The following is an 18,454-nucleotide window of genomic DNA, read 5'->3' as shown; positions in this document are numbered from 1 at the left end:
AAATATTTCTCTGACCTGTCCTACAGTAAGACTTCTTCACTGCGAGCAGTCCTCCATCTACAGCAATGCGATCCTCGCGCAAGTGTCAGCATTACGGAGTAACAGGCCCCAGCGCATAATGCGCCTCTTTGATATGCTGCACGTACGACATGAAGTGGGCATGTTTCTGATGTTTCTAGCGTTTCTAGTTCTACGTCTAGGATGTTTCAAGAACGGCACCCCGGACAGCATCACCATGTCCACTCTGCTCGACATATAGTATCGCTGTGGCTCTTGGCCGGGCGCCTGCTCTTGGTTCCTGAGTGAGTGTTGTGGCAGGCCACCGCCATTGACACATTCGCCTTCTGGTTTCTTCTTGCACATGTATTTGAGATACCCCACTACTTCCTTATAATAATGTTTGCGTTTGCTTCTGAAAGGCCGGTCTGGCACCTACTGGCATGCTTTACGACCTTCTTTTTGCTTTACTCATCGGCTGCCTTTTGGTTCGGCTCACGGGGATCATTCGCGAGCGAGCATTACCCAGACAGCCTCACAGCAATCTTCTCTACACAGACCATCGATGCGCTCAATCAAGACATAAGGTTGCGCAGTGCGCTACTGTCACTAACAGAAGCTATCGCACTATCATCCAGTGATCTTGGTGAGAGGCTTCGTTCGGAAAGTCTCCAGAATTTTGGCGCCAATCTCACGGATGGTATCAAGCACGTTCGGTCGAAAGAGGGGTCAGAACTAAAGAGGAGGGACTTGCAGGATGACATCAGTAGTACTTTCCGAGATTTGACGGGTGCTGGTGGTATAGGCGGGTTCAATCTCACAGGTGGATTGGCCGGTGTACTGGGCAGCCTAGGGGACTTGATGACGGGCTCCCTTGGTACACCCGCTTTGTTTCTGGGTATAGGTTTAGGGTACGTAGGCGCCCACCACAACGAACAGACTAACCATTAGCAGCATGGGTACAACGACTGCTCTCAACCTGACCGACATGGAGGAAGCCAACGCGATAGCTTCGAGTATCGCCACCACCTACAACGCTTCAGCAAGTGGTGCGAACCTCGTCGCTCAGCAACTTGGAAACGGCCTATCGAGGCAAATCACCCCTTCCTTCGACAGCAACAATTTCTCTCTCGCCCCTGCGGCCTTTGCCCTGGCATCTGGCATTGGTAACGCGACTGCAGTAGGGTTCGGTCTGACAGAGCAACGTTTCGCGCCTTCGTCTGATTCGAGCATTGAAGGTCTAGCTGGAAATTTTGGTCTTGGGGTTGCAATGCCGATTGTATCCAATATTGATCTTCGAGCCACTATCAAGAGTTTGGGAAACAGTTCCGGTGTCTCGAGCTTTATGCAGAATCTTCCCAAGATCGCGGCAGCAGCAGGACTGGGCCTAGGAGAAGGCGCAAGAAACGGCTTGGGCTTGACAGCATCGGAGCCATCAGGATCTGAAAATCAGAAGCGTCAATCTGTGGATCCTACAGCAGACACGATAGACTTTCCGAGGACTGTAAAGCATTTCGCCAGAGGCCTTAGCCAGTCTTTCATTCAGGGCAGCAACTTTTCAAATCTAGACATCGGGTCTGTGACGGCCTTCCCCAACATGACCGAGCTCCAGGCCATGCTCCGACCTATGGCCGCCGGGGCTGGTGCGGGTATAGGCATGGGAATCGCCATCGGATTGAACTTCAAAGCAGTGGATGCTCCGCCAATGATCGCTAGTAATATTGACAGCGACAACGAACAAACGGCCTTGGCTGCGGAAGGTTTCACGCAAAACCTGTTCTCCAACCTGCTCATCAACGGTACCGCCATACAGCAAGCGAAATCGTTCATTGCGAATAACCCGCCTCAAGCATTACAGGGTCTCGACGGCGCCAAGGCAGCGGAAGGCTTCGCTAGGGGTACCATCGAAGGCGTTGTGAGCGCGATGTATTCTGTCGGAGGAGTCAAGAACTTGATCACCGGCGACCTTCCGGATACAGCATACGACAATGTGCCAGTTTTGGCTCCAACACAATTCAACGATACTCTGAATGGCTCGGCTGTTGGCTTTGCGCGAGGGCTTACAGGCAAAGCGACGATATTGGTTGCGGAGATCGTCAGAAACCTCACACAGGGCATGTCAAAATCTGATGTGGCTCCTCCGTCACGTCGAAGCATTGTCGGAGAGCTCCACGAGGATTCCAGTGTAGGTAAGAAAATGCTACCGGCTGAGTTGTTGCATATATTGACACATCGCAGTAGAATCTAGTCTGATTACCGCCCGTCAATCTCAAGTTGGAACCAGCCAGTTCCCTATAGCTATCGACCCCGCCACAGCGCAGAAAGGCGCACAGAAATTGGTCGATACTCTCACGTGTCAGGGAATCGGCGGCATCGCGTCAGCAGCTTTCGGTGCCATGGCTGCAGCCAAAGCGAACGCTACTATGATGAGCAAAGCGATGGGCCAACTCGGTCAGACTCTCGACCCAACGGTGTTGCAAGCACTGCCCCGAGGACCTATTACAGTTTTATCCGAAGGAAACATGTTCGAGATTGTCATCGAAAGCCAGAGTGTGAAGATCAATGGCCTGGCGCTCGTCCCGTTCGCAGTCATCACAGGATTACACGTCTTGTTCGCTGGTCTCGCCTTTCTTACCTTCCTTCCATTATACCTTGTCCTAGGCGTAGTCTGGCGGTTCTCTGTCCTGACCGGCTTCCCAGTTGATGAAGCCAAGAACAGGAAATGGCGCATGGGCCTGTTGATTACGTTTGCCATTCTAGGCATCACTGGTATAGTCCTAGGTATGGTCGGTATGGGAAGCTCTCGTCATTTCCGCGACACACATGGCATCATGGGCCTCGTTTGTCTCATATTCCTTTTCCCAGCAGTGGGATTCTCCATCGTTCGTCTTCGTACAGAGATCCCGCATCCCTCACCCGCAGCATTCGCCGGCATTAAAGGCCCTATCGCGGTTGCGAAGACACCGCAACGCATCTACCTCATCAGTGGTATCAGTACCCAGCTACTATTGGGGCTGGGCCAATTCGCCTTCTTACAGGGTTTCGCCACACTGCGTGCCATATCACTTTGCGTCGCTGACGCGGTGCTGACCTCAGCGAGCGTTTCTGGTCTCGTGAGTATAGTCTTGATGATACAGATCAGTGCCACGGCATTAGTCGGTATTCGAGCCTGGTTGGAACAACACATTGCCAAGAAAGAGGCGGCTGGCATAACTCGAACAACGACTGTTGGTTCTAGTGGCCTCAAACGAAGCGACACGATGGCCACGTTCGGTTTCGACAGGAAAGACCCACTATCCGTTTCCAGATTGATCACCACCAAACCCAAACTCACCCAACGAAAGACTGAAGAGCTCAAAGGATCCGAAGATAGCGGCATCGGCACTCCATTCAACTTCAGGAAAGAAGGAAGCATCAATGAAGCAGAAGCACAAGACGACAATTTCCTCTCACCCGAAGAGCGGATCAACTACCAGGAGCGCGGCATATACAACCCGAAGACTGGAGGCTACACATACCCTGTCCAAAGTATGAATTATGGCGACGAAGAGTTCTACAACCGGTCGACTACATACGGAGAACGTCGCCCCTCTTCGGGCGTGTTTGACCCCTTGCTATCTCCCCGGCCCCCGATGGCAGCCGCTACCGGACCGAGGATGACTGGCGTCACTGTTCAAGATTTGTGGCCTCCGCCTATGCCGGCGAGTTTGTATATGACGACGAGGACTCAGAAAACTGTTAGTAGTAGGTATAGCAGGCCGATTGATGGGAATGTACCTGTGAGGGATAGCTTTATGGGTTTTGGGAACCGATAAAGGGACGTGGGGACATTGGAAGCAGGACAAGCCGCATGTATACCATGATGTATGATAGAAATACGAATAGATCCGATTGAAGTACGTTCTGAGAGACTATGCGCGTGTTGATCAAGCTCGATGGTGATGCGAATGATCGTGGCTCATGTGATTGATCACTCAAGGACACAAACGGAGACCCGGTAGTTTCCGCGACGCCGCTGTCGGCCGTCAGCCGAGTATATAAATCTGGCTTTCGTACTCTGTGTTCACTCCTCATTACTCAAAGTCTCCTGAAAGATTTCCAAAAACGTTGTTGCATCTCACTATGTCTGCGGCCTTCCTGTCTGCTTCCAAAAATTATTCCAGTCCGACTCATGAGACTGAGCTCGAAAAACTTCCTTCCACGATTACTTGTTGTGGTCGTCTCCCAACATACAACTTTGAGATGTTCTACTCTTTCTCGACACCTCAAAAGAAAGATATTCCAGGTGATGTAGATCGCTGCCTCCGCCCTGCTCCGAAATCAGATTCGTATTCTTCCATGACGATTCTTCTAAGCTCTGCTCTCCCAAAACTTTTATCAAACCAACGGATGCCTTGCGGCGCTGCCTCTCAAAAGAGAAGATAAGGAACGCATGTCGGGACCCAAAAATCAAGGTGTTGCTATTTTCATGTTGGTGGGCCTGGAGTATCTGACTCGCATCGGCTACGTTCTATATTCAAAAACTCACCAAGATCTTTCCCATGCAGCCGGCTGCTGCAAGAGCGTATAAAATAAGCTCGGTCTTGCAGACATCTTCTCCTCTTTAACACACCGCGCGGTCTCAGGAAACTAAAACTCTGGTGGAACTGAGGGATGTCTTTTCCTGAGCTGTGTTTCCAAAAGAGGAGCCCCCATCGATAATGATTTGTGTGGAAGACACGCAAAACAAGATGGCTCCGGTCTATGAGAAGAGCACCTTGCGACAGCACATCGCGATGCATGTTTTCATTTCATACATTTTCGACCTCATCACTAGGCATATAAGAGTATATAATCTTCAACGTTGCCTGGAGAACTCTTCTGCACACCAATCTCTGGCACAAATTTCCAAAAATTGAAGGAACTGGCGGATGTGCGAGTTTCTGCTCTCTAGAACCAAGAAACTAGGAACTCATGATTTGCGTCTGGCTGTGTGCACCGTCCATGCAAACAAAGTGCTTGTGTTCAAAACGCGTCACTAGTGCTAATATACCAAATATTGAGGGAAGAGACTCGAGTCGGAGGGCTTGTCCATCATATCAAAACCAGATCATGTTGCGGCAGGTCATGTTTTGATGTCCCTGGGAGTCGAAGAACGGCACGACTATATACAAAACATACTTCCAAAAGCTGCCAACTTCACCTACATGTCCGGCTGGAGAGAAGCACCTAGCGGGTCAATACGCCATGCATATTTTGGGTCTAAAATTTTTTAAAAGATTCTTCATGCATCCAAAACTTTGAGCATCTCCTCCACGCTCTGGAACTTCTCCCTCTCCTTCCCTTTGCTCTTGCCTCTTGCTCGTTCAGCCTCATCGATCTTCTTCCAATCCGACCAACTCAGCGGTCTGGTACTAGTGACATTATCTTTGATGCCATCCCAGCCGAGACCCGTGCTTCTATTGTCGCCGCTGCTATCGTTCAAAAACGGTACGTCGGCCTCCCAGTCCTGCGCAATGATGTCCGCAGATGCAAAGGCGTCTTGCATGGTACTAGCGATGACGCCGGTCGGCCCACGCTTGACCCAGCCTGCACAGTATAACCCATGAACATGACCAGCTGTCAAGCTGCCAGGCCCTGCCGATGGTGTGATGACACGACCGTGCATGTCGTTGGGTATTATGCCGAGTTTCTCGTCGAAGGGTACGCCGATGTCGGAAAGGCCAGGTAGACCGGTCGATTTGTATCCTACGGATCTAAAAGCCAGCGAGGCCTCTAGCGATGTCTCTTCGTTTGTAGGTGCGACACGGGCTCGTTGGTCGAAGGGACTGGCGTCAGGGACGAATTGTTGTATCGTAAAGGCGATTGACGACAGGTGGCCGGCGTCTGCGTGCATAGACTTGGGCGCTTGCATGAAGTCAAGGGCCCATGACCGAGACGCTTCCTCTTTAGTAGCCTTGCTACCTTTGAGAAGGACTTCAGCTATCCGCTTTTGTACTCGGGGGAGCTTCTTGATCTCGGGTGGGTAGAGGGAGCGGTCGATTGGTTCGAAGGCGACGGAGGGGATGTTCATGAGCTCGCGAGCCTCTTTGACAGTGAAGGCAGCCTGGCTTCCAGTAAGCGATATATCAATGCATGCGGATAATGAGACGTACCTGTATTGGCCCACGCCGGCCAACGACCCTTACAGATCGCACCCGACTCTCTGATAGCGTCTGGATAGCCTGCTCCGAGATGTCGGTATGCCGTAGACTGTCGACAGGGCTGAGCAATATGCGCGCAACATCCAGTGCCACATTTCCCTGCCCTATGACGACTGCCTGTTCGCCAGCTTGGAGATTGGGTTCCAGGCTCCGAAACTGCGGCAGCGCATTGTACCATCCTACAAAAGACCTTGCTGAGTATACACCCGGTAAATCTTCGCCTGGAATTCCCAATTGCCTATCTTCACTTGCGCCGTATGAGAACAGTATCGCGTCGTAGTGGGGCTTCATCTTGGCCAACTCGATATCGTGTCCAACTCTCACATTGCCAATATAGTTGAAGCGCGGCGATTGCGCGACCTCCTCAAATGTGTCCTGGCAGTTCTTGACCTCTGGATGGTCCGGCGCAACGCCATAGCGGACAAGCCCGTACGGCACCGGGAGTTGCTCGTACATGTCCACGACGGCATCTTGGTTCTTGTTCATTAATCGGTATGCCGTGTAGAAGCCTGCCGGTCCCGAACCGATGATTGCGACGCGAAGGCGCCCGCGCGCGGTTGCAGTCGTGCTGTAGGCATTGCGAAGTGGTCTTGGTGTTGCAGATGCGCTGTTGTATGGAGACGGCTTTGTTGTCCGATATCGTATCGTGCTGATCGCTCTCGCATGCTTCAAGGTACCATGGTCGCGTATTATCGGAGCCGACGCGCCTGATATGCGTTGAGTGCAGCTAGCGCAAACATAGGGCGTCCTCTGTAGGTGCCGGACAAGGTGCATGGTGTGAAGGTCCTTGCATCTGATAGCGGCGATCGCCGCACGAGGAACTTCGAGATGACTAAGGTCCACCAAACAGGACGCTCCCGAGGTCAATGGCATCCATCCTTGGACCCAGTCAACGCCGCGACCATCAGAGCCTCATTGGAATCATGATGAGTGAAGGCCAGTCTGATTCAATGCTTCTTGTTTACCATGATTTGGTCATCGAACTGTTGGGCCTCACCTCCGCCCAACGTGCCGCTCAAACCACCGACAAAGCAAACCTGACCACAATTCCTTGCTGCAACTCATTGGGCCCCCACATGTTCCTGGCTAATACAGGTTTCAGCCGCTCGTGGCTGCGACTAGTCAATGCCTAAACCCGTCCCATCCGTGCTTCCTCACGTCATGAGCCGTTCTGGATCTACATTGGTCGATATTGATTGTTGTCATGACAACCCCATATTTACATACATATCACCCCAGGTCCCCGCGTGGGCCCATGTCAGCTATCAACCAGCATTTGCATCTCTTTGCTAATAAGCGAGAAGACGTCTCTCACCTTCTGTTCTGACGGTCGTGTGCAGCAGAACTTCCTTCCTTCGTTACTTCTCGCTCTCCATCGCAACAATGGCAGGCCGCTGGCAGCCCCATATGTACGCAGCATCGAGGGATTCGATGATTGACACCGACCCCACCCGGTCGACGTTCAATCCAAAGGCAGTTACCATGGCTAGTCGCATGCCTCCTCCACCACCGAAGAAGAAGCAGGAAGGTCCTTACATCGACTTCAACAAGCACCCGGACAGCTACCTCATCCTTCCGTATGGTAACACACACGCGAAGGAGATGAGCCCGAAGACGAAAGTCTTCATCGACATTGCGCGATGGATCCAGTTCAGTCTGAAGACCCTCACTCTGCTTGGCGCAATTGGCATCATGCTGTGCGGTATCTTCATTCGAGGTGCGCAAGATACAGAGGGCTACATTTTGAGGATACCGGTATGCACAACTCAGTCAACATTTAAAACTTCGCTAACACAAACAGCCCGGTGTGGACCTCATCGTTTGTCTATACGCGATATACCATCTAGTCCGCAATCCCAAGACGCGACCAGCCGGAAGCTCCGCCAGCTACCACTTCTTTGCTCTCGTTACCGACGCCGGCTTTATCCCGTTCTACGTCTTCACCGTACTCATGGCTCGTCGCAACTCCGATATGGATGCCGGAACACTTGGGCGGTGGCGCACCATGTTCCCTACAGACAATGAGACAAACATAGTCCTGTTGACAACATGGATTACCGCAATTGCCACCGGCGGCCTCCACGTCCTCTCAACCGCCATTGATCTGTACTTGGCTATTCTCTTCAGGAAGATTTCAAAGCTGCCGCCGGACATGAACCCACTTGAGGACAACCTGACTTCGCGCAGAAAGACCAAGCACAAGCACAAGAACTCTTCAATCTCAGCCATTACGCCTCTCACGTCAGACCAAGAGAAGAGGTTCAGCGACCAGAGCACCATTGCCGGAGACCGCCGCGATTCGAAGACTCCTTCCTATATCTACAGCGATGTCCCAAGCCCTACCAAGAACCAGGTCGCATTCATGCACACGCGAACAGACTCGGAAACTACATATTCGCCCCATACACCTGCTTCAGCTCGCCAATCCAGGGAGCGCTTCTCCATGTACTCCCAGCCTCCTTCCGCATACCAGTCCCGCAAAGAGCTCAACCACCGTGACGATCTACTCAACGACGAGGAAGACAATCAGACACTGGCCCAACGCAAGTCTATGCTCTCCCAACAAGCGAACATCAAACGACACTCTCGTGGCGGATCCCACGTTACCTCGTCCTCCTCGAAGGAATCCTTCCACACTCCTCCCGGAACCGCACGCTCTTCCAAACAAGAAGCGACTGGTGATCTCTCCCTCCAGCGCAACTCCCAGCAAAGCCTCAAGAACGACAACTGGTTCGTGCATCCTGACGAGGAAGACGAGCACCACGACCACTACCCAGCGCCCAAGCAGACAATGTTCCCCTCGAACGCCAACAACGGCTACAACACTGTCTCACCCTACGACGACGTCTCCGACTACGAAGAAGAGCCCGAGGCACCCGAACCCCTACGCATGAACCCCCTCAGCCAGAACCCGCCATCTCCCCCCGGCACAGCCACCTTCTACGACCCCTACAAAGCCACCTCCCCTCCCCCACCCAGCCTCCAGCGCACCAAGACCACAACCTCCATCTCCACCGAAAAGACGTTCGACCGCTCGCACTCCCGCTCCGGCACCCCGAAATCGCGGTACTACGGCAACCTCCAAGCCGCCACCGAAGGCGTGCGCAGCGCCTCCAACTCTCCCTCCCCCACAAAAGGCTCCTTCCGCCAACAACCCAACCACTTCCCCAGCGCCACAAAACAATACGCCGTCAACACTCCTCCACCCGTCCCCACGCACAACAACGTGGCCGGCTCGCCGTTCACGCTGCACAAGAAGAGTTACACGAGCATCAAGCGCACGGGCGAGGCGAACTACACACCCAAGCAGGGCCAGTCGCCGCGCGTCGTCAGCCGCTCCGGTGTCGATTACATCAACCCGTATGAGTTTGATGAGTCGGATCTGGGTACGCCAGGTCGCAGGAGAGATGTTAGTGGGAAGATTGCCGAGGAGGGGAGAGGAGGTGGGTGGAGTGGGATGACGCAGAGGAAGGTTAGTGGTGTTGCTTATTAGGTTTTTTGTGTTCTTTTCTACTAGGGGGGCGTTTGATGGTATCTAGGTTCAAGGGTTTTTCTTGTGACGATGTTCTATACACATGATGTGGTTTGTCCATTTTTCTTTGGGGGGCAACGATATTGGGTTGGGACTTGGGGGGTTAGCATGACTACATAGCACGTTCTGGATGACTGGAAATGACGATATGGGATCTGTCTGCTGCATGAAACTGAGTTGTATCCTTCTGATATTTTGTTGTGATGTGTTTCTACAGACTCGATGCGAAATTGCGCGGCCGTCTCTGCTGTAGTATAACATGAAGCGCAGCTCTTCAGGCTGTACTGTCGACATCATACTCGACATCAGTCCTAATAACATACTTCGCACCCTCAACAACCCCCGTGCCTTCGTGAAGTAGCGCTCCTTGCGCCTCGCCATGTGGAAATACCGCGACACTGCCCATGATAGGCTTTACAGGGTAAGCATTGATGACACCCTCTTTAACACTAGGAACGAAGAAAGTCGTCTCCCCACCCTTGAACTCGTCGTTGAGGTAGATAAGGAAGGTGAAGAGAGAAGACTGGCGCGCATCGGCTGGCGAGGCATCGTACTTGTAAGCATCGGTGACGGGATCGATACCTGAAGGTGGCCAAGCGCCATCTGCCAGAGTTAGCATATGGATCATTTTAGTTTGTTCAGAATCTACAAACCGATATGCATACGATACTCAGCACCAGGCACGTATCTGTATACTCTGAAGCGTCGGTTGATACCGCGCACTTTCTTGCCAGCCACGCTGTCCGGTACAAAGGCCTTTACTCTTTCCCAGAGCTTGTCGTGGAATGCTTGGTCGACGATCCAGTAGAAGTTGTGGGCTAGCACACTAGTGTCTTCACCTTGCGGTCGCATCGGCGCATCGGGGATGAACTCTATAGTTTCGCCGGCTGCGATGATGGCGGAGCATTCTTCTGGAGAAAGTACGTCCTTGATCAGTCGGAGGTTGGGTACGATTGGGTGCTTGAAGCATTCCGTCTTGGGTCCTTTGCCGAGCAGCACGGCGTCGTCTTGAGAGGCGTAGAGGATTGCGGGATGAAGATTTGGTGGCTTGCGCTGCAGACCGGCGGTAGTTTCAATAATGCGGAAACGGTCCTTGAGATCTGGAGAGCATGATGTAAAGATGCTCTTGTCTTCAACGCTTTGTCGAACTTGACGAGTGGGTTTGCTGGTGCCTCGTAGATCCCAGGTGTCTTGTAATGAGATACCTGATGCGATGTCTATGCCGTGGGCTGTGGTGTCTGTCGGACCCGTGACTCTTAGTATCGAATCCAGCACCCCAATCAGTTCGTCGTTTTGCGCATTTGTACCGACCACTGTATGACTAGGGACTTGCACGTGGATGGACAGTCCGGAGACTACGTCCAGAGTACGCACCCAACGACAAAGAGCACCTAGTGTTGGGGTGTCTTTCCTGATGCGCATCTCTGCCAACAGGATGAGGGCTTCTGTGTACTTGGCGTCTGTGAGCGCACCTGATATTCGCGCAGTGAGGTTACTGCCATCTATTCTTACGCTTAGTCTTCGATGTTGAAACACATGATATTAGACATACCAGCTGAGTTCAGGCCGGTAGTACATGCTTGACGGAAGTCGTATACAGCGGTCCTTAGGTCTTTGCACGCTTTTGACTTGATCAGTAGTGGATGTGCGGATAGCGTTTGTAATGTCTCAATTGCGACCTCGATCTCTTCAGATGAGATGACCGAATGTACGCTTGCTGGCTCGAGTGGATTCGCATCTTGTGGTGGACTTGGAATGCTGTTCGGGTACTGCTTCTTTGCAGCCTGCAGTTGCGCATTCGCGCTACGTTTCCGCTTGGCCATGCTTGATGATTAATTTTCTAGACGTGAAACTGGACAGCGGAATAGTATCCACCAAGGATGTGTCAGCGATCACCGTGACGGATGTGAAGTAGTCCGTCCTGTACGTGCATGCCGAGGTTTACGGCGGCGAACGTAGAAATTTTGTGGTCTGTGCACTGGACTAGGCGGGGCAATGTTGTGCAGTACCAGTGCGGAAAGGCCCGCTCTCCGGTCTCACCACCTCAGAATACATGCAGGTGCGTCACACTTACATGTCTGAGCCTCAGACTCGATTTCCCTTACGTTCAGCCCGGACCTCGTTCGCTCGATGTCCGACCGAGAGTTCTGACCTTATTCATTGCAAAAGGACTATGTATATCTCGATGCCTACTGTATCCACAGTGGTGCAGTAGACTAGAAGCCCTGAGCCCACACACTCGGCAGTTCAACGGCGCTATGCAGTCTACGGGGTCTGAGACAGGATTATCGGAACGGGGTTAACGACAAACAATGGGCCGACGTACGTGTTATGCGCGGATCGAGGGGTACATTCCAGAATCTCGAGTACCCAGGTATATAGATAACTCGGGCGATCGCCCTTTTCTTTTTCTTCACACATCTATACAAATTTTCGCTCATACATCTATCTGAATATACTCTTACTTTAACACATACCCCCACTTCGACATACATACATACTCACCAAAATGGCTTCCACCTCCTTCTACCAGGCCACCGTGCCCACCTTCAAGGGCATCGCCAACAGCGCTGTTGGCTTCCTCACAGCAGCCAAGGAAGAGCAGGCAAAGAACAGCTCGCTGCCCTCCGATCAGGACCTTCTCAACGCCCAGCTCGGCGACATGCTTCCCCTCCGCATGCAACCCATCCTCGTCGGCAAGTTCCCACTCGATGGACTCACGACCCTGAAGCTCAACGGCTCGGCCGCACCCCCTAACCTGGACCCCTCGTCATTCTCGTCCCTCGACGACGTCATCAACTTCTTCAAGCAGTTTGCCGCTGTCTTTGACGCCGTTGACGAGAAGACTTACAACGAGAGCGCTGGAAAGAGCTTCGATGTAACCGTTGCGGGCAAGACTATGACTATGTCTAACTTGGCTGAATACTACAACAGCTTCGTCATTCCCAACAGTTAGTATTACCCTCGATGGAACTACATGTTAAATGTAGAATGTATGCTCACACGGACTTTCAGGCTACTTCCACCTCAACGCCATGTACATGCTGTTGAGGAGCAAGGGATTCACTCTTGGCAAGGGCATCTACGTCAAGCCTTTCTTCACCGAGCAAGCGAAGAAGGACTGGGCCCCGTTGATGGGTTAGAGAGCGCCATATGCTGAGCTGCGCTGTGTCTATTTAGCGAAAAGACTCGATAATCAAAGAGCACGCATTGGATAGAAATGGAATGAATGACATCACATCAATCTAGTCGACAGAGGACAACTAGACCTGCCTGCACCTATTGGTTTTCTTGCTCGTATGGGAGTGAGTGTCTAATAGATAATTGAGTACACAGAACAGAAGACATTGCCAGAATGTCTGTCAGCCTGTAGTGCTGATGTTCATTGTTCTTATCAGCTACTTTACTTGTCGAAAGCATCTCTCAGCTTCTCAAAGTGTGCTCTCATCTCCTCCCCAAGCTTTCCTTCAACATCTGCCAAAATCGTACACACCAAGCTATAGTTGTTACACAAGAATCTCTCCCTCTTCCGTGCATCGCTGATACCCTTGCTCAGCTTGGTGAGGTAGGCTTCGTACTCGCTCCTCAGTCTGCCCACGGATACACTGACTGGCTCGTCGTCACCTGCTTCCGAAGAGAGAGCCAGAATGCCTTGGAGAAGGTTTGCAAACTTTTGTGTGAGAGGTGTTGGCGCTGTGGAGGTAGCGGTGGAAGAGCTTGAGCCAAGTAGCGCCGCACCGGTCGAAGGCCGGCCGGGTAGAGATGAAGTGACTTTCTGGAGTGAGGTGCAATGCATGTCCAGAACCTGCTGGAACCGTGGCCAGAGTAGCATATTGGTTGCGTTAATATAGCCTTCCACCGTCGGCACCTTCCTACGTTGTAGTTCGAATGCGAAGTGCTGGTTAAGTCGTACGCACAGCAGTATACCAAGCGTGTCTGTTGTTGCTTCCACGAGCGACTTTGTAACCGCTTGACCGACTGCTAGCGTAGGCTCGAAGATGGAGTTGAAGGTTCGTGAAATGGCGTGGAAGTTCTGTGATGGGGCGAAGTATGTAGATATAAACGTGTACTCAAAACATGCGTTGTCGACGAGTGCGAGGTTGAAGCTGCGGAAAGGGACTTCGAGGTAATGCGGCGACTTCTCGTCCTCGGCAACGTTCGCTGGCAAGGCATTGACAGAGGAGCTCTTCAGTGCGTCGCGACGTCGTCCGAGAGAGAAAGCGTCGTATGCAACTGGTGCGTTTCGAGACTGACCGAGCAGAGTTCCAGCTCTTCTCGCACTGGGATCTTCGCCCAGAACATCGTACCTGTCCATAGCATGTACTTTGATCTTTTCGAGCGCAGTTCGATAGCGGCTGAAGTGGTTGAGGTAGTACCACCGCATGGTATACACGTATGCCTGCGCTATCTGTTGCGCAAGCTCTGCTTGGTGTTTCGCGAGGAAAGAATACAAGTCTTTGTATTTTAGGAATGCTTGCTGTTGGATGATCTGCGCATTGATGGAAGGTGAACGGATGGCCTTGATCTGGGCGACTATGTAGTCTCGTATTCGTTCAACGGCGCGATTTATGAGATCGTCCAGCAGGGGCTTGACGTCCTTTATGGCCATCAAGTCTGGATGTTCTTTGGCCTTGTCGTTGACTGTCTTGGACCGTTTCTCGACTTCTGCAAGGGCGCGCACGAAGCCGTCATCGACCGGACCTTCAGCGATCTTGCGCACCACAGCTGGTGATATGCTGATGTCTTCGACCGCCGGTCCCAGGAGCTTCTCCACCACTTTTCGGTTTTCCAGTTTGGTGTTCAAAGCAATGGACCGGTTCTGGAGAGATTCTATCTCTGCAGACACAGCCTCGAGATCCGACTGGAAGTTTGTCAGGTTTGCTTCCACCGACTTGAGCACCTCATCGCACGCCAATATCGACTTGTGAAGGTCCTCAAACTTGTCTTTGTCTTTGTCATCTGCAAGCACAATGAGCAAAGACCTGGGACTCTGAGCATGAAAACATACATTCTTCGACTGACTGCGCGCTATATGTATGTACAGAAGTGGGCTGCTGTCGCTCTGCAGTCTTCGCCGCAGCGAAATCGTGCAAGCTCAGGTCCCCGAAATCAATCTCCTCCTCTACCACTTCAGGCTTCTCCGATATATGCGTCGAGTCTTCCCCGTTCGTGGCAGGCGAGTTGCGCGGCGGTCCTCCCATAATCGACTCTAGCACGTGTACGGGATCTGGCACGTTGGGCGGAACACCCCCTGTCTGGCGCCTACGTGGCCCGCCATTTGGCATGCGCGCGGATAGAGGCAGGCTCGCAGTCGAAGCATTGGGCGATATGAGGGGCGTCAGCGAAGACGATCGCGGATTCAGCCCCGGCCTCACGGGTTGCGCGGGTGCTGGATAGCCCCTTCGGGGAGCGGGCGAGTACGAGTCGCGTCGTGGAGGCGGCGTGCCGGTGGGCGTCGAGTACGAAGAGAGCCTATCTAGACCCCACATGATGCCTACTGGGTCGCAATCAGTTCAAGGGTGCATGCTAAGAATCAAACACGGATAGCGAGCTCTGAGGGCAGCTGTAGAGCACCTCGATTCACATAGCAGGCCCGGCGATTGTTTAATCCGCGAGCTAGACAGGGATCCGCTAGCGCCACCTTCCCCTCCGCGCCTGCCCAATTTTGCCCACGCAAAAGACTTCTCTCTCCATCTCCATTTAAGGACACTGCCCACCCCACTGCCCTTCGCCCAGCAGCCCGAACTCAGCCTCTCCTCCCCGTCGCATCCAACTCTCATTCATCACCATGGCGGACAACAACGACGCGCAGGTACGTCCCTCGGAATCCAGCCCCGCATGTGCTCTTACCCCACCCTTCGGAGCACTGTCGCCAGCTGCGCTCCAGCTTCGCACCCTCATGCGCCGCCCTCTTGCGCCCAGTACTGACGCCGTAAATTATAGCATGAGCACACCTTCGACTCCGCCGATGCGGGTGCCTCCACCACCTACCCCATGCAGTGCTCTGCCTTGAGGAAGAACGGCTTCGTCTGCATCAAGAACCGCCCCTGCAAGATCGTCGAGATGACCACCTCCAAGACCGGAAAGCACGGCCACGCCAAGGTCCATCTGGTCGCCATCGACATCTTCACCAGCAAGAAGCTCGAAGATCTCTGCCCCTCCACCCACAACATGGACGTTCCCAACGTCACCCGTCGCGAGTACCAGCTCGTAAGTGGCCCATGAGGCTCCAATGCGAAGCCTGAGCTAACACGCGAACTAGCTCGACGTTACTGACGACGGTTTCCTCTCCCTCATGTCCGACGACGGCTCCACCAAGGACGACGTCAAGATCCCCGATGGTGAAGTTGGTGACAAGATCAACAAGATGTTCACCGAGGACGGAAAGGACACCAGTAAGTTACACTCGGAATAGGCGATTTTTGGGTCTTACTGACATACCACCAGACGTCATTATCCTTACCGCTATGGGTGAGGAGGCCTGCATCGACGCCAAGGAGGCTCCCAAATAAGCGCATCGCTCAATACGTAGACTGTTTGGCAGGAAGCAAGGCGCAGACTGCAGACAGATTACAAACGGGGCTGCAACACTCTTTGCATATTGCGTGCAAAGTTGTAGCTCCGCGGCAAACGTAGCATTCTCCCGTGCGATTTGCACTAGGCGACCAATGCACGAGGTTCTTCGGATGGTTTTTGGTTCTTTGCATTGCCATGTCTGGGAAACGTATTACGATGCACTTCCCTCTTTAGATATATCCCTTACGCTTCTGGCAATGAATAAAAGGTGATGACTTTACGGCAAATGTCGCGTCTCTCATTGGTAGAAAATTCGTGTGACTGGTTGCCGGATCCCCTTATGGTTCTTGGCAGCGCTCGGGATTCGTCATGGATGAGGCCTCAACGCCACATTGAAATGTCAACAGTCATGGAGGGTCAAAGTAGAGTTTACAAGCCTTTGGAATGCAATGAATGTTAAAATGCCACACGTGTTACACTGCCAATGATGTTGACTGCGGATGAGATGGCGGGTGCGACGTGGTTGGGGCGATGATCGCATCCTGCGAGAATGGGCAGTCGCTCCCAACCACCTCCTGCCAGGAATGCGATGGCAACCTAACACTTGTTGATGGGCGTCGCATCCCAATGACATTACCGTGCTAATGGGCTGGTCCTCCAAATCCTTCCTGCAAATGAATGGTCTCACTGCAGCCATGCAATTAGCTGGCAATGCATTTGTAGAACAAAGACATAGCTGCGAGGATGGCTTTGCATAGCAAAACCATTGTGTGAACAACTCTAGATTAATTGCGGAAGAATATCATTACCAGTCCCAGATCATTGCGATAGAAATTCATGCCACTGCTGATGGTATCACTTCGCTCATGTCACTTATTTGCCCAGGATATCAGTGGTCAAAGGAATAGTGCCACTGAAGCTTGTCATTGAGAAGATGCACCGTGCCATCCTAGAGCCGCCATCCCAACCCCGCCATTTCCACCCACCCAAAATGACCACCCAACACACAGGTCCTGATCACCGACTTCCAAGGCCCGAGTCAAACCTGTCAACACCCAGATCGACGCTGATAGAGCTCCATCCCATGAGGATCAGCCACAGCGAGGTATCAACAGCTCACTTCCTCACCTCCAGTCTGGCTGGTAGCATCCTCATTTCCATCACCTACATCTGCAGCCTTCCAAAGCACAGCTCGCAGAACCTGTCGCTGCTCCCCCATATGTGTGTGTTGTGAGGCGGCGCTGAGCGGAGGACCGTTAGGATGGTGTGGAATGCCTGATGCGTCCGTGGGCAGGGCGTAACAATCGCAGGAGGAGAGGGTATGGAATGGGGGGCTGCAGTATGTTAGCAGACTGAAAGGGGGGTGCGGAGGAAGGTTGTGTCATGCGGTGGGACTTACTGTGTCGTGCCATACTGCCGCTTCACAAACGTGTTCTGTAACCATCAATTTCTGCATCTAACACCGGAAAAAGTGACTGCCAACATACCTAAATGCTTGCGCGACGGCTCAAATAACTAGCAAAATATCCTAGCCTCATAGTGTCAAACGGCTGGTTGCCAGCTTCGTTGTTGGGGTATTGAGCGTACAATATCTGGTCGCCAGCTTCGTTGTTGGGGTATTGTGCATACCCCAACAACGAAGCTGGTGTGGGTGGAGGAAAGGAAGGATGGGGGAGAGCCAGTGGGAGGTTTATATATGCGAGGGTTGGCGCTAGCAGACCTTACACTCAGTTAGACTCAGCGTCAATAGTTGTATGAGTAAATACCTTGAATTTGACCATTGATCCATCCTCTTCGGCGTCTGCCGTCGTCAGCCTTGGACTTGGGCGCGGCCACCGTCCTCGTCAGTCTTTGCCCTGCGCTTGCGCGGTGTCGGGGTCTTCTTGGGAGTGACCTCGGTGTCGATGGCGTCGGCCATGGCCCTGCGCTTGCGCGGTGTCGGGGTCTTCTTGGGGGTGACTTCGGTGTCGGTGCCGTCGTCAGCCTTGGACTTGGACTTGGGCGCGGTCGCCGCCGTGGCCTTGGGCTTGCGCGGTGTCGGGGTCTTCTTGGGAGTGACCCCAGTGTCATTGCTCATGCGAGGTTGTACTGCGCTGAACTATCAGTATAAATATGAAGAAAAGAGGGGACCTTGGGAAGGAATAGACCTGGATCCAGCGCCCGCTCCTAGCTGCTGGGGACTATATAGTCCTGCTGCCCGCTGTTTCAAGCCGCCGTTTGAAACAGC

General features: G+C 52.8%; 7 protein-coding genes across 7 annotated transcripts; 4 read left to right on the top strand and 3 right to left on the bottom strand.

Annotated features, from left to right (window-relative positions):
- Nucleotides 1-952: 952 nt before the first annotated feature.
- J4E92_011060 (uncharacterized protein) lies at nucleotides 953-3,812 on the top strand (the record flags this gene model as incomplete). Its single annotated transcript, XM_051502392.1, has 2 exons — nucleotides 953-2,186; nucleotides 2,236-3,812. 2 exons carry the CDS (start codon nucleotides 953-955, stop codon nucleotides 3,810-3,812), a joined length of 2,811 nt encoding a protein of 936 aa, XP_051347390.1.
- A 1,448-nt stretch (nucleotides 3,813-5,260) lies between these two features.
- Nucleotides 5,261-6,665, bottom strand: J4E92_011059 (uncharacterized protein; the record flags this gene model as incomplete). The annotated part of the gene is made up of 2 exons (XM_051502391.1): nucleotides 5,261-6,082; nucleotides 6,132-6,665. 2 exons carry the CDS (start codon nucleotides 6,663-6,665, stop codon nucleotides 5,261-5,263), a joined length of 1,356 nt encoding a protein of 451 aa, XP_051347389.1.
- Nucleotides 6,666-7,562: 897 nt separating this feature from the next.
- J4E92_011058 (uncharacterized protein) lies at nucleotides 7,563-9,672 on the top strand (the record flags this gene model as incomplete). The annotated part of the gene is made up of 2 exons (XM_051502390.1): nucleotides 7,563-7,934; nucleotides 7,981-9,672. 2 exons carry the CDS (start codon nucleotides 7,563-7,565, stop codon nucleotides 9,670-9,672), a joined length of 2,064 nt encoding a protein of 687 aa, XP_051347388.1.
- Nucleotides 9,673-9,985: 313 nt separating this feature from the next.
- Nucleotides 9,986-11,534, bottom strand: J4E92_011057 (uncharacterized protein; the record flags this gene model as incomplete). The annotated part of the gene is made up of 3 exons (XM_051502389.1): nucleotides 9,986-10,314; nucleotides 10,365-11,213; nucleotides 11,264-11,534. 3 exons carry the CDS (start codon nucleotides 11,532-11,534, stop codon nucleotides 9,986-9,988), a joined length of 1,449 nt encoding a protein of 482 aa, XP_051347387.1.
- Nucleotides 11,535-12,220: 686 nt separating this feature from the next.
- On the top strand, nucleotides 12,221-12,854 carry J4E92_011056 (uncharacterized protein; the record flags this gene model as incomplete). The annotated part of the gene is made up of 2 exons (XM_051502388.1): nucleotides 12,221-12,662; nucleotides 12,727-12,854. 2 exons carry the CDS (start codon nucleotides 12,221-12,223, stop codon nucleotides 12,852-12,854), a joined length of 570 nt encoding a protein of 189 aa, XP_051347386.1.
- A 260-nt stretch (nucleotides 12,855-13,114) lies between these two features.
- On the bottom strand, nucleotides 13,115-15,200 carry J4E92_011055 (uncharacterized protein; the record flags this gene model as incomplete). Its single annotated transcript, XM_051502387.1, has 2 exons — nucleotides 13,115-14,670; nucleotides 14,720-15,200. The coding sequence occupies 2 exons, from the start codon at nucleotides 15,198-15,200 to the stop codon at nucleotides 13,115-13,117; spliced, it is 2,037 nt and encodes a 678-aa protein (XP_051347385.1).
- Nucleotides 15,201-15,705: 505 nt separating this feature from the next.
- On the top strand, nucleotides 15,706-16,223 carry ANB1 (translation initiation factor eIF5A; the record flags this gene model as incomplete). The annotated part of the gene is made up of 3 exons (XM_051502386.1): nucleotides 15,706-15,921; nucleotides 15,974-16,106; nucleotides 16,159-16,223. The coding sequence occupies 3 exons, from the start codon at nucleotides 15,706-15,708 to the stop codon at nucleotides 16,221-16,223; spliced, it is 414 nt and encodes a 137-aa protein (XP_051347384.1).
- Between the last annotated feature and the right edge of the window lie 2,231 nt (nucleotides 16,224-18,454).

The sequence above is a fragment of the Alternaria infectoria genome, assembly GCF_024043175.1.
Source record: "Alternaria infectoria strain BMP 0036 chromosome Unknown scaffold_56, whole genome shotgun sequence".
Taxonomy (NCBI): Eukaryota; Fungi; Ascomycota; class Dothideomycetes; order Pleosporales; family Pleosporaceae; genus Alternaria; species Alternaria infectoria.
Note: the sequence above shows the minus strand (reverse complement) of the source record. Positions and strands in the feature narration are given on the sequence as shown.